General features: G+C 41.4%; 2 protein-coding genes across 3 annotated transcripts in view; one reads left to right on the top strand and one right to left on the bottom strand.

The window, feature by feature from the left end:
• Positions 1 to 12,707, top strand: part of elavl4 (ELAV like neuron-specific RNA binding protein 4) — an 87,135-nt gene that overhangs the window by 37,082 nt on the left and 37,346 nt on the right. The window contains exon 2 of the mRNA XM_067990245.1: positions 1,310 to 1,550. Coding sequence (XP_067846346.1) covers positions 1,310 to 1,550 — 241 coding nt within the window. The remainder of the gene's footprint in view (positions 1 to 1,309; positions 1,551 to 12,707) is intronic.
• LOC137325306 (glucosidase 2 subunit beta-like) overlaps positions 7,359 to 12,707 on the bottom strand; it is a 205,672-nt gene continuing 200,323 nt past the window's right edge. For both annotated transcript variants that reach the window (XR_010963861.1, XM_067990240.1), the window contains one exon: positions 7,359 to 8,043. The gene's annotated coding sequence lies outside the window, so the exon portion shown is untranslated. The remainder of the gene's footprint in view (positions 8,044 to 12,707) is intronic.

Raw genomic sequence — 12,707 nt, 5'->3', positions numbered from 1 at the left:
TTTCTCACATCTCTCCTCATATCTATAGTTTCCCATCCATGGCAGCATCCTGGTGAATCTAAGTTGTCTCTATGCGCCTTGTGTGCTTTCTATAATGGGGTGCCCAAAACTGCACACAGTATTCCAGCTGTAGCCTAACCAAAGTTTTATATAAATTTATCATTATTTGTTTACTCTTGCACTCTATGCCTTTAATTGTAAAACCAAAAATACCGTTGACCTTTTTATGGCTTTATCTACCTGCACTCACTCTTGCAAGGAATTACCGCTGCGAATTTCCTCGGGGGTTCCCAATCAGCCGCCATAACTCTAACGGAAGATTGATGGAAACCCCATTTACACATGTATCCAGGATTTCCACTGAAGATGCAGCAGCCGATTAGAAGAACCCCTGAGGAAATTCTCTGCATATATACTTAAACCCCTAGGTCTCTGTTCATTTGCACCCTACAGTATCTTTCCCTTAAGCGTATGCTCCCCTTCCTTGTTTTTTTCTCCCAAAATGTATAACCCCACATTTACCCACGTTAAATTGCTCCTTCCACCTGTCTGTCCATTTGACTAACTTATGTCCTCCTTAAGTCTTTTACAGTCCTCCTCACTGTTTGTGAAACTCCCTACTTTTGTGCCATCAACAAATTTAGAGATTGTGCTCCTTATACCCAAGTTCAAACCATCTATAAATACTAAGAACAAAAATGGACTCAGCATTGACCTCGGGTACAACGCTTCCAACCCTTCTTCAATCTGAGCAGCAGGCGTTTGTTTACTGTCCGTCAACTAACTTTCTATTCATGCTGCTACACTTCTTGTACTGTATGTCTAATTTCTGTATTAAAAAAACTGCTATAAGGCACCTTATTGAACATCTTCTGAGAATCCATATACACTACATCTGCTTTATCTATCCAATCCACTTCTTCAAAAAAACTCTTAAATTTGTTAAACACACTTTGCATTTAACAAATCCATGCTGGCTGTCTTTGATTAACCCATGCATTTCTAAAGGCGCACTAAGTTTATCTTCAAATATGGATTCTATGAATTTGCCTAAAGCAGTAGTAACTTCCCAGCTAACAGAATATATAATTGACTATGATTCACGAGTGTGACTTCACATTTGATTTCTATATTTAATGTTCTTGGGTGTATTACACTAGTGAAATTACAGATAGTATATTTTTGATTTTTAAAGGAGTTGAATCAAAGTTGCATATTCTATACTGACAGACATGTCTGACTATTGGAAGGGAGTTTATTCCCTTGTGATCATCCGTGGAATTTTAATACTGACTTTGCATTCTCTTAGATAATCAGCACCATGGAACCTCAGGTGTCAAATGGCCCTACGTCAAACACACCCAATGGTCCATCAAGCAACAGTAGAAACTGCCCATCGCCTATGCAGACAGGAGCTCCTACAGATGACAGCAAAACCAACCTCATAGTCAACTATCTTCCCCAAAACATGACACAGGAAGAATTCAGAAGTTTGTTTGGGAGCATCGGTGAAATAGAATCATGCAAACTTGTTCGAGATAAAATAACAGGTTAGTTTGGGCCTTAAACATACAATGAAGTGTAAAGACATAGCACTTCTGTTGAGACAGGTCCAAGCAACAATTTTCGATTTGTCAAATTTAGTTCAGTATGCTAAATTATATAGTTTTGATTTATTTGTGTGTTTTAAATTCTAAACAGAAAGGCTCTGAATTTCCACAGGGTTCTTCCAATCTCCTGCTGTAACTTTGGTGGGAGTTCATTAGAACTCCCAGAGTAATGACATAAATTGCCATTTTCAGCCATTTACACCACTTCTCTGAGGATACCACCGAACTCCCACAAGAGAACCCCTGCCAAAATTACAGGTGCATATATTTAAGTAATGAAAACATTTAGTAATCAATATATAAGATGATTACTGCTATGATGAAAATGCAAAGGTAATGGGGTAATTTTCACTTTCAACGGGGGCAGAAAACCAGGGGTAGCAGATCAGCTGGCCACTATACACCAACATCGAAGTCAATGGAAAGGAAAATCGGCCAGGGTGTATAACAGGCGACCGATCCGCTACGGCCAATTTTCTGCCTCCTCAAAAAGTGAAAATTATCCCCAATAAGTTCAGGAATTGGAAATTTGTGTTTGACATAACTTGCACAATCCTATCATCTTGTTTTTTTTCTTAATTATCATTCATGTTCTCTTAGGCCCCATTCCGAGCTACGTGCACAAGGAATGCCCAAGTGAAATCAGAAAGTCCCCAGTGAGAAATTATAGAGGTGAATCTGTATCCTCCTCTGGAGCACAACATGCTAATACACAAACATGAGGCATTACCACCCAAGAAAGAACATAAGAAAGCATGTAATGAAAAAAGGTTGTTTGGCCCATCAAGGCCACTCTTGCTGTAGATCATGCACATTTCCCCCTTATCATGCATTTGATCTACTAAAGGAACTCTGCACAAATATCCCTGATCTCCAAAGGTAATCAAGTAAAATCCCAGAATGTTCATTTATCCTTTCATGTGCACTTTTCCTGTCAACCGCCATCCTTTCCCCTCCCCACCAGCAGAGGAACTACCAAGAAACATTAGACTTTTCAACAGCTATTCATTACATTCCCTACACACTTTCTTGGTCCAGTACAAATTTGGCTGGGCCTTTAGAAGTCCACTCTTAGCCAGCACCACAGTTTTTTTTCTGATCTGTTAAAACTTTTAAAATTCTGTGTGAATGTTTAGAAATTTCCTGATTTCGTATAAAAACGTATAAGATTTGCAACAAAAAGATATATTTTAGATAATGTTGATATTTGAACTAATTGAAACAAAATAAATTCACTAGTACTCCACATACTTGTGGCGAGTCAGGCAACTTAATGGAATATATACCACGAATACCCGTTTGCTTTAGAAATGATTATCCTGCACCACGTATTTTCTTTTTTTGCAGGCTTTATTATTAGCAGTCTCCCTAAATCATTTTTTAAAAAATTATCCTTCATCTTTCTGGATAAATGTATAAATTATTCAGCCAAGAAATCCCTTTAAATATTCAATTTCTTTTACTGTACAAGTACTCCCTCCTCAACCACAATGGCCATCTTGTACATTTGACGAATTGTCAAATTCATAGTATTGGCCAAATAAGTACACAAGCTTTAAATCCAAACATTTTGAGGAAAAGCTTGTCCTTAAGGTTCCCACGTTAATTTTTGAATTTAACTTTGGGGAAAGAACCGCAAGGCAACTGGTATATTGATGTTGCCTGTGGGATTCTAGACAGAAGAAATTTACGTTCTCCATTCAATGAAAAAGATACCATTGGAGTATTGTGATCAACTTACTGAGCAAGGCAAAAGGATAGAGCAATCAGTGAGGACTCTTAGTTGAAGGAAACAACAGCTACCTTGCATCATTCCTCTCATTAGGGTAATTCGATACCTAATTCATTATGTCAGAGCCATCCCATCTATGGAGGCCAACAAAGGCAGGAACTCCCCAACAATATTGGGTGACAGTTCATATCCATTGTCAACTTTATTGGACCACGGTACATTAAGGGAATTAGATGCAAATTCTTCTGAGGTGGAGATAGCAACAGATTTATCAGTGTGAGGCTGTAATGATGTTACAAGCTATTAAACGAGCTTGAGGACTCCAGAGCCAGTCACCAACATATGGGTGGATCCAAATGGTCTGTACATCTAATGTATTAGAAATTGTCTTGGTTTTAAACCAAAGCGTAGTCCCCAATTGATCAGAAACTTCTGCCTAAAGAGTATATGGCAGACCTGATGAGGAAGGGAAGGAGACATTTAAGCCATGGCCACCATAATGCTGGCAAGTTACAATTCTTGAGTTCTCTAGGTGGGGACAGCCGCCATGACTTAACATCCTGCAGAGTTAAACAAGGTGGGAGTTTGCTTGGCTTCCACTGTCAATTTTAAACAAACCAAGTATCATATGAGAAGCCCATGCAATAGCCGATGATGCTGATGAATAGTGTAGGTAAATGGGATTAGAGTAGATCACTCCAATTGGATACCTCGCAGCAGAAGAGGTATGATAGGCCTAATGGCCTTCTTCTGTACTATAATTTCTGAGATAGAACTCTCTCTTCTTGAGAATGTAATATGAATAGCAGATGAAGGGGATCTATGATGTCCTCGATGTGGCTGTTCAGTCAGTTAATCAAATAATGTTCTTTTCCAAGCAGGCCCAACTTTAGAAATGGTTTCTTGTGTCAAAAGACAGCATTATAGACTGAGCCTTCATTGAAGCCAACCTGTTTTTCAAATGTGAGTTTAAATAGCAAGTGTTAGCAATCTTTTCCCCCATAAGGGAAATCACAGGCCAGTCCAATTCTGTCTTCCACCACTGGCCAAACGTGCGTACTTTCCACAAGGGATCACTGGATAGCCATCAGGAACAGGAACCTTACCCAAGGAATGCTGAGGCCGGTTGTAGAACCTCACTGAGATTAGTTAGCTCAGCACGGATTGGGAATTGAACCTTGCAAGTTCTGGTCTAAGTGACTCAAGTTACACGCTGCCTTTACCAACTGAGACAGTGAATGAGTGAGATTTACCAAGTAGAAACTGACATAACAGCTAATAAATGCTGTTTCAGGGCTTATTTTGAAGAGCTATCCTCCAAAGAAATGCGAAAGACAGCCAGACAGTGTTCCTCTGTAGCCGCAAAAATACTCTGCAGTGTTCAGGCACAAACACTCCGGTCCACAGTTACTGGAAGATTCATTGCAATACTTCAACCTATGTATAATGATGCATCAATATGGTACAGTATGGAGGAGAACTGCTCAATTTTCTAAGTCAACAGTGACTGATCACCACAGATGAATTACAAGCGTGAACTACCTTTCTTGGAAGGGTTCCTTCCTTCATCCCTCCCCATTAAAAGACTAAGGAAATCCAACTCATATAGTGTAATTGTCTCCTTTCATAACATTACAAAACATTCTCATTTAACATAGAGACTGCTATAAAACCAAGAGAAAAAGCAAAAAGTGACTCAGATCGGTTGCTGATACCAAAAATTTGAAAAAGTTCCTCAGAAAGGAATTGTTTCTTCTAATGTCACTACTTATTAATACTCAGATTTTACATCTAAAGGTTGGCAAATAGCCATAAATTTAAAAGATGCTAATTGTTTCCACAAAAAATATGGAGACACAGAAACTGTTTGAGTGCAGTTATATTGTAGCTACCGATCAGTTTGCAGCTGACATCTTTCAGGTCAGGTCACAGATTTGCAGCCAAAGCTTCCTTTAGAAGCTAATGGCTAAGGTCATCTGTTGGTTCAGTCTGAATCTATCACCCAAATGCTCAGTAACTGTGGAAGGATTTGGTTTCTCCAGACATTTCTCAGTGGTGGAAAAGTAGATAATCTATAGCAGTACCAACAGATGCATTTCTGGGAGGTGCATATATGGAACAGGGTCTACAGAGAACGTGGCCTTACTAAGCACATAAGTATGTTGGATTTCAGTGTGATTTGGTTAACTTTCCTGCTTTCAATACAATGTACTTCTGTGGACAGACATCATTGTAGTCAAATTCATAATCAAGCAAAACTGGAAGAGTTCTCTGGCGTTCTGTAATGATATTTTAAATTTACAGTCCTGATGAGAGCTGGCAAGGAAGTACTGGAGACTGGGGATAAATGCAGAAAGATCAATGTTCCTTGAAACCCCAATGCATACAATAACTCAAAATACTGTGACAGAACTGCTCAACCTTATGATATAACTCCACCAGAAAATGACAACATTTTTATGAAAAAATGACCTTATTGGGACATCCAATTGGAGAATGATGAATTTGTAAGTAAGTTCCCTTATAGACCTAAGCAACAATCAAAATTCTGGCAACAGCAGTTTTATTTAAGACTTTAAAACAAACGCTGAGCTTAACCAGTGCCTCCTAAACAAAACAACATAATAAGCAGATTTTGGCACAACAATCTGAGGATGTCTTAAAACATTTATGAAAAGAAGGCAAACTGCCAAAATCCAAGCCAATTTCAACAACCATAGGACATAAACTAGGTCTCTCTGAATAAAGAAATATGAGCGAAGAATTGAAAGATGCACCAGAGAAAATTTAACAAAAAAAACATTAACGGTGCAAAGCAACCAAAATGTGATCAAAGCACTGAAGGTGCAGAGAGGAGCAATTATATCAGAGATTGACTGGATTACCTAAAGGAAAGGGACAAAATCATTTGTGGGACAAAAAACAACCTGGCAACAGAGATCACTAAACAATCTGAAGAATTTTGGGATTACCTGAGAATACAAAGGGAACTGACCCAAAGGGTATCCAGGATACTGACAATAATGCTGTAAATAAAGTCAGATAAAAAATTGATTATGGAGAAAGTATACTGACACTGGCTGCAATCTTCAAGGACAAAGACAAACCATGGCTATTTGTTTTCTTAATTTGCAGGGGAAAGAGTACATGTGGGCAGCTACCAAAAGACACCTATGAAGACAAAAGAATTTCCTTATACAGTGACATTTTGGCAGTGCACTTGGCGAAAAGATATAAATTTGAGAGCGCATGTATAGTTTTCAGAGAAGCAGGCTTGAGAGATTATATGCTGTATTGTATCAGAATAATGGTCTTTCATGCAAGTGCAACAGGCTGTACATCAGCAGTGGCAGAAGAATTCCTCAAAATAAATTGAGCTAGAGTTGTATAAACACAGAAGCAGCAGGAGGCAGATCCTGCATAGCAGAGTGTGGGACAGAAAAGGAAGGATAAGGAAAGAATTAAACTCAATAAGAAAAGAAAGAATTTGCATTTATATAGTAGGGCATCCTAAAGCACTTCAAAATCAATGGATTACTTTTGAAGTGCTGTCACTGTTGTTATGTAAACAACACAGCAACTAAATTTTGAACAGCAAGGTCCCACAACAGAAAATGAATAAATGACCAGATAATCTGATTTTGAATGGAGTTGGTTAAGGGAGGAATGTTGGCCAGAACAGAGAAGAAGATGCAAACCAAAGCTCACAGGAGACAAACAAACGATGGGCCGAATGGCCCCCTTCTGTACTGTATAATTCTATGATAATTGGCCTAAATGCTATGGATAGAAAGCAGAGAACACCAATACATGACAAGAATAATTTAGGAAAAGCTGCCCAACAAAAACACTAAGAACCTGTTGTTGTAGGAACAGAGATTGCAGACATTTGGTCCTGAAGGCCATGTTCATGCCACAATAGGGGAAGATTTTTGAATGCTTTTGCCAATCTTCAGGGTCATTACAAAGATGAAGAATAGGTAAGGTAGGATTAAAAATATTTTTATTGGTATAGTCAAGAGCGCAAGTCAGGATCCACAATAATTTCAATTGCCCAGCAATAGCCCTGAAATAGATCACAGAAAAAAGCTTTTCATTACAATATCTTCCAAATATTTGAAGTCTTTCCAAAACAAGAGTGAAATATCCTTTTGAGGACACTGTCAGCACTGGATCCTGAGCCTCAGAGCAGCTCTGGTGGTGGGTACTCTAAGGAAATCATTAATTGACTGTGATAAGATCATTATATGGAAGCTTTTTTGGTAGTGTTCTATGTGTTATATAACCCTCTTACTTATGAAACTTCTCTAGGCTTGGAATATTTCCAACAATTGTTATTCCTCCACATGAATCCAAGATCAATCTACCTTCATGCACAAGCCTCTTTATCTATGGTTCTCTTGCAGGTGTTTCCCTTATTTCTCTGTTTATGATAATCCTCTCCTTTAATTCCTCCAATAGAATTAAATCGCATTGTTCATAAACCCATGTATCATCTTTTTAAACTTTTAAGCTTTGCTTGCTCGTTTAACAGATTTTCATTGATCAGTATGAGATTTAATGAATTAAGAAAATCCAGACAAGAATTGACCATGTAGCCCGCTCCATCCAGAGTAAATGTTTGATTATCCTATCTTGGTCTTCCTTCCGCACCATCTGTTAGTCTCCTTTAGAGAACATTAATTTTCTTTTGCAGCTCCCCTGAAAAAAAAATCGAGCGATTGTTAAATGTCTTTGTAACTCTTAATCCTGCTTCATAGAGATATTAATCTGGGTGCTTTATAAAGATGCCAATTGACCCCAAACCAGCTACCTTCTTTGGGAGTGTGTTCCACATATCCACTATCCTGGAGGGGAGGGGAAAGTTTTTCCTAATCTCTAACCTTGCTCAAGGTTTGGGAACTTAAGGCCATAATTCAAGATTCTGCTCAGTTCATGGCTACCATCTGCACCAATTTAAACCAGATTTACATTAACTGTAAAGCTACAACATGCAATAATCCACATATGTTTGTAAAGAACCATTGCTTTGATTTGTCTAACATGGACGTTCTTCAGTTTGGCAAGTGCATTGTCACAGCCAAAGGGGTTTGACAGAGCCAGATTTTCATATTCACCACCTGGGCAATAATCTGCCAGATCGAATCGCCCACATTTTATAGAACCCACACAATTTCAATATCTTTTTCAGATGTTTTGCGTTCGTAATATTAGGATGGTGTCTATATGATCCCCCTCACCCCACTTCTATGTAGTATGCATGCTATATAGGGCAGGAGGGCAGGCAATCTGCTCTGCTAGATTACCGTTTAGATGCCAAAGACATAAATTATCCTAGATTGTCATTTCCCGAGGAAGGAACTCATTTCCATTTATCATAACTGTCCAAGTCTTCACTAGTGAATGAATAAAGGAAGAAAGACTGCCGACCTTGTATAGTTTTTTTCATTCTTCAAAATATTGGTGTATTATACAAACTGAAGTCCTATCCTGCTTTCCACTCAATCACTTGCCAGGAAATATTTAGGATTATGTATCTTTGTTTTCCCCATAAACATTGGGTGAAAACAAACAAGTTCTTTGGCCATGTTCTTCATACTACATAGAAGTGGGGATGGGAGGGTCACGTGGACATCATCCCGACATTACAAAAGCAAAACACCTGAAAGAAACATTACAATGGAAAGGCAAATCGGGTGGGGTGTATAACAGGCGACCAATCCGCTACCGCTCATTCTACGCCAAAGTTGAATTTTGCCCGTTATACTTTAGCGTTTTTCTGACTTTGAAACGTGCTTCTTCTAAGAAATCATTGGCTTTTCAAGGATGCCTACTTTTGAAAATGAAAAACACCCTAGGAAGGTAGCTAGGGCTTGATTTTCTGTGCGTTTCCAGCGGGGGTGCCCCGAAAATCCCGATATCCAGGCATGTGACCGGATCGCGCCATGATCTCGCCCACTTCCGGGTTCCCCGATGACGTGCGGGGGTGCCAGCGGGATGCCACTTGACAGTATTTATTTCGCATGTTCAGGTCATTAACTGACCTGATTAAGGGACTGTGTGTGATTTTGGAGAAACATGGGACTGTTTCACACACTGGGGGAAACAGTCCTAATTGAACTGGACGTGTTGCAGCCGTCAGCCTGTGGCAGCTGCAAAGGTCCATTTGACAGGTTGGGGGGTGGGTGGGGGGGGAGACCCTCACCCATTGCAGGAGGCCGCTCTGTCACTTGGGACAAAGTGTGGCCTCCACCACCCCCCTCCTGACGGTCAAAGTCACCAACCTGCACACTCACCCCGGGGTCCGGAGACATGTGCCTACCTTGCGGACCCCCTCAGATGTACATATTGCGGATGGGGGCCGTCGTAGCTGCAGTCATGACCCCCTCGGAGGGCGAACAGCATCACCAGCCTCGCCATCCACGCCGTCCACCTCTGACACGTGGAGCTCCACAACAGAGTGCTGTGACACATCCACCTGTACAGCAGGAGGGAGGGCTACCGCAGAGAGAGACGCGTCGCAGAGGGCACTACCCTCGCCACAGGGTCCACAGACCGGGGCGCAGCTCCCCGGACCTCTCCGAGCAGCAGTGCAGACGGAGGCGCAGATTCACTCGACATGTAGTCGTGGACATCTGCAGCCTCTTTCATGCCGAGCTGCTCCTGGCTGGCCCCAGCACCATCTGCTTACCTGTCGCTGCCAAAGTCACCACTGGCCTCCACAACTTCTCCTCCGCATCCTTCCAGGGTGCAGCCGGGTACACCGCCGATGTCTCTCAGTCGTCTGCGCGGAGGAGCCCTGCAAATACATGCTCTGCAGTGACACAATGGGTGGCATCAGTGGTGGGTCCTCATAGTGATACCCAGGAGCGGGCATTATTGCGCAAAACAGACAGGATTCGCGGAGACATGGCAGTGGTGGTGCCAATGTAATGTGTGATGTGAGTTGTTCTGAAATTCAATATAGGTAACACCCATGACAAACCCTCAAACACCCTTGTGCATCCCCTTCATGCTCACGACACGTTTGCCTTACGCTGCCTACTGCACATATGTGATGCATGCCCTGTGGCTGCAGCACAGCTGGTGGCAGGTTGAGTGAGGCTGGCCGTGAGGGAGATGCACGAGAGGGTGAGTATGGGATAGAGCCATGGGATTATATGAGGATTGGGTTGAGTGGTAGTGGCGGGATGAGTACTGGCGAGGTGAGTAGTTGCAGGTAAGATGAGGATGGGGTTTGAGTGGGTATGAGGGATGATGTGACAGAGTGGTGTTGGCGGTGCCGAAGGAGATGTGGGGTGGGGGCAGTGTTGTGGCAGACGGAGTGTAGGGGAAAGACTACGTGTTCTCACTGTGGCTGACCTACTGCGGTCATTGGAGCGCCTCCTGCACTGTATGCAGGTGGGCGATATGTTGGTGGTGCAGGTGACCTCCTCTGCCACCTCGAGCCAGGCCTTCTTGGTGGCAGAGGCAGGCCGCTTCCTCCCGCCCGCCGGGTGGAAGATCTCTGTCCTCCCCCTCCTCCTCACCCCATCTGGTGATGCCTGGGGTGAGGCATCATTAAACTGGGAGCAGCCTTCCCCCTGGGCTGCTCCATGCTGTAATGTGTTCTTTTGGTTGCAGCATCTGTCAGTGGAGGACTGCCCCTTTAACTAGAGAGCCTCCAGCTGACAGATCGTACTGCGCATGCGCAGCCCGACCGACGCGCAGACCAGCAGCGCGGAGCCCGGAGGAGCAGGTAAGTGGCTCCAATTAGTGGTTTGCCTGCTACGATCGCGCGGGCAACCCACTAATTTCACCGAGCGTGTTGACCACGCTCCCGAAACCCAACCCGCCGGAAACCCGCAGGCCTGCTAAAATCAGGCCCCTAGTCTTTATTTTGGCACTCTGCTTAGGCCAGTCTTTAAGTGATAGCTTGTTTATTGAAAGACAAGGCTAAATGCCCAGTAATGTGGAAATAAAACTTTGGGTAAACCTATCATCAAAGGACAGTTTATCAATTAGCGGTCAATATCTCTAGTGAGATGTTATTCTTCAGCCTGTAAAAATTTAGCCTAGTGATATGCATGTGAAATTCTATTTATCTGATTTGGAATGTAATCAAAACAAAAAACCTGGTTACCTGACTAAGTATTTTGAATACAAATGGAGGTCCTTTACTACCAAGAACAGTATTGAGGAACAATAATTACTTTTTAGGCCAGTTTCAAGGTTAATGGAATTGGATATATATTTGAAAAGGGAAAAATTGCAGGATTATAGGGAAAGAGCGAGGGAGTGGGACTAATTGGATAGCTCTTTCAAAGAGCTGGCACCTACATGATGGGCTGAATGGCCTCCTTCTGTGCTGTAAGATTCTATGGGGGTAATTTTGACTGTGCCATCGTGTAAAACAGGTGATAGCAAATCAGCAGCCCATTTTACATTTCACCCAATTTTTATTTCCATTGACATTCATAAGACAGCTACAAGATTAATCTCACACATTTGCCAACATGCTCACAAAGCTGGGCTGGCAACTGCCTTATATTTGAAGCAGACATGCCTTCCCTCTTGCAGAAGAAATACTACTTTGGAAGAATTAGATAATGGCGTATAAATTATAACAAAATAAGCTGTTTTTCCATACCGGATTTGCCACCTTCCTTGTCTCTCAACTTTGTTCTACAACAAAGTGGGTTTCTGCATTATGCTATAACTGTAATTATACTTTATAGTAAAACTGCGTGTTCAATAGTAAAATGTCATTAAATGAAATCTTGGCTTTTTTAGATAGTACCATTGTGCAATATGTTAACATAAAAATTAACCTACGCAAACATTTTGTGCCATTTAACAAAATACTTGTTAAATTCCTACGGTATGTTTATCTAGGAATTCCAACAGAATTTTTTTAAATGCCTAAGCATGATTCAAGATTTGTTAAGCAATCAGATTAACAAGTGCTTTTATTTTCCCTAATTTTAAAGGAATGGAATCTGTGTTCTATTTTTTCCCCCACTTAACCTTATGTTACCTCGCCTCCTGCTGAAAAGAATTCAAGATAGACCAAATGGCTTAGGGGTATATATATGGTTATGGGAGGGGAAGTCACATGGTGCAAGGACAAAAATCTCTTAAATGGATAGATTTCCCTTGTGCTTTGCCCTGTTGGATTGCTTGACATCCATGGAATATGGATAACTTCATTTGAAGACTGTTAATCCTCTAAGGTGAACCGTTTACTTTTTTGTATAAGCAGTTTTTAGCAGCATACATGTAGAGGTATTAAAATGCTGGAACCATGAGAAGACAGGATGTGATGTCAGTGTGAATGCCCATATCTGTGTGCACAACACAGAGTGAAACATGTTTGAGGAGTTTTT

This window comes from Heptranchias perlo, chromosome 9 (genome assembly GCF_035084215.1).
Source record: "Heptranchias perlo isolate sHepPer1 chromosome 9, sHepPer1.hap1, whole genome shotgun sequence".
NCBI lineage: Eukaryota > Metazoa > Chordata > Chondrichthyes > Hexanchiformes > Hexanchidae > Heptranchias > Heptranchias perlo.
This window is presented reverse-complemented; position numbering and strand designations above follow the sequence as displayed.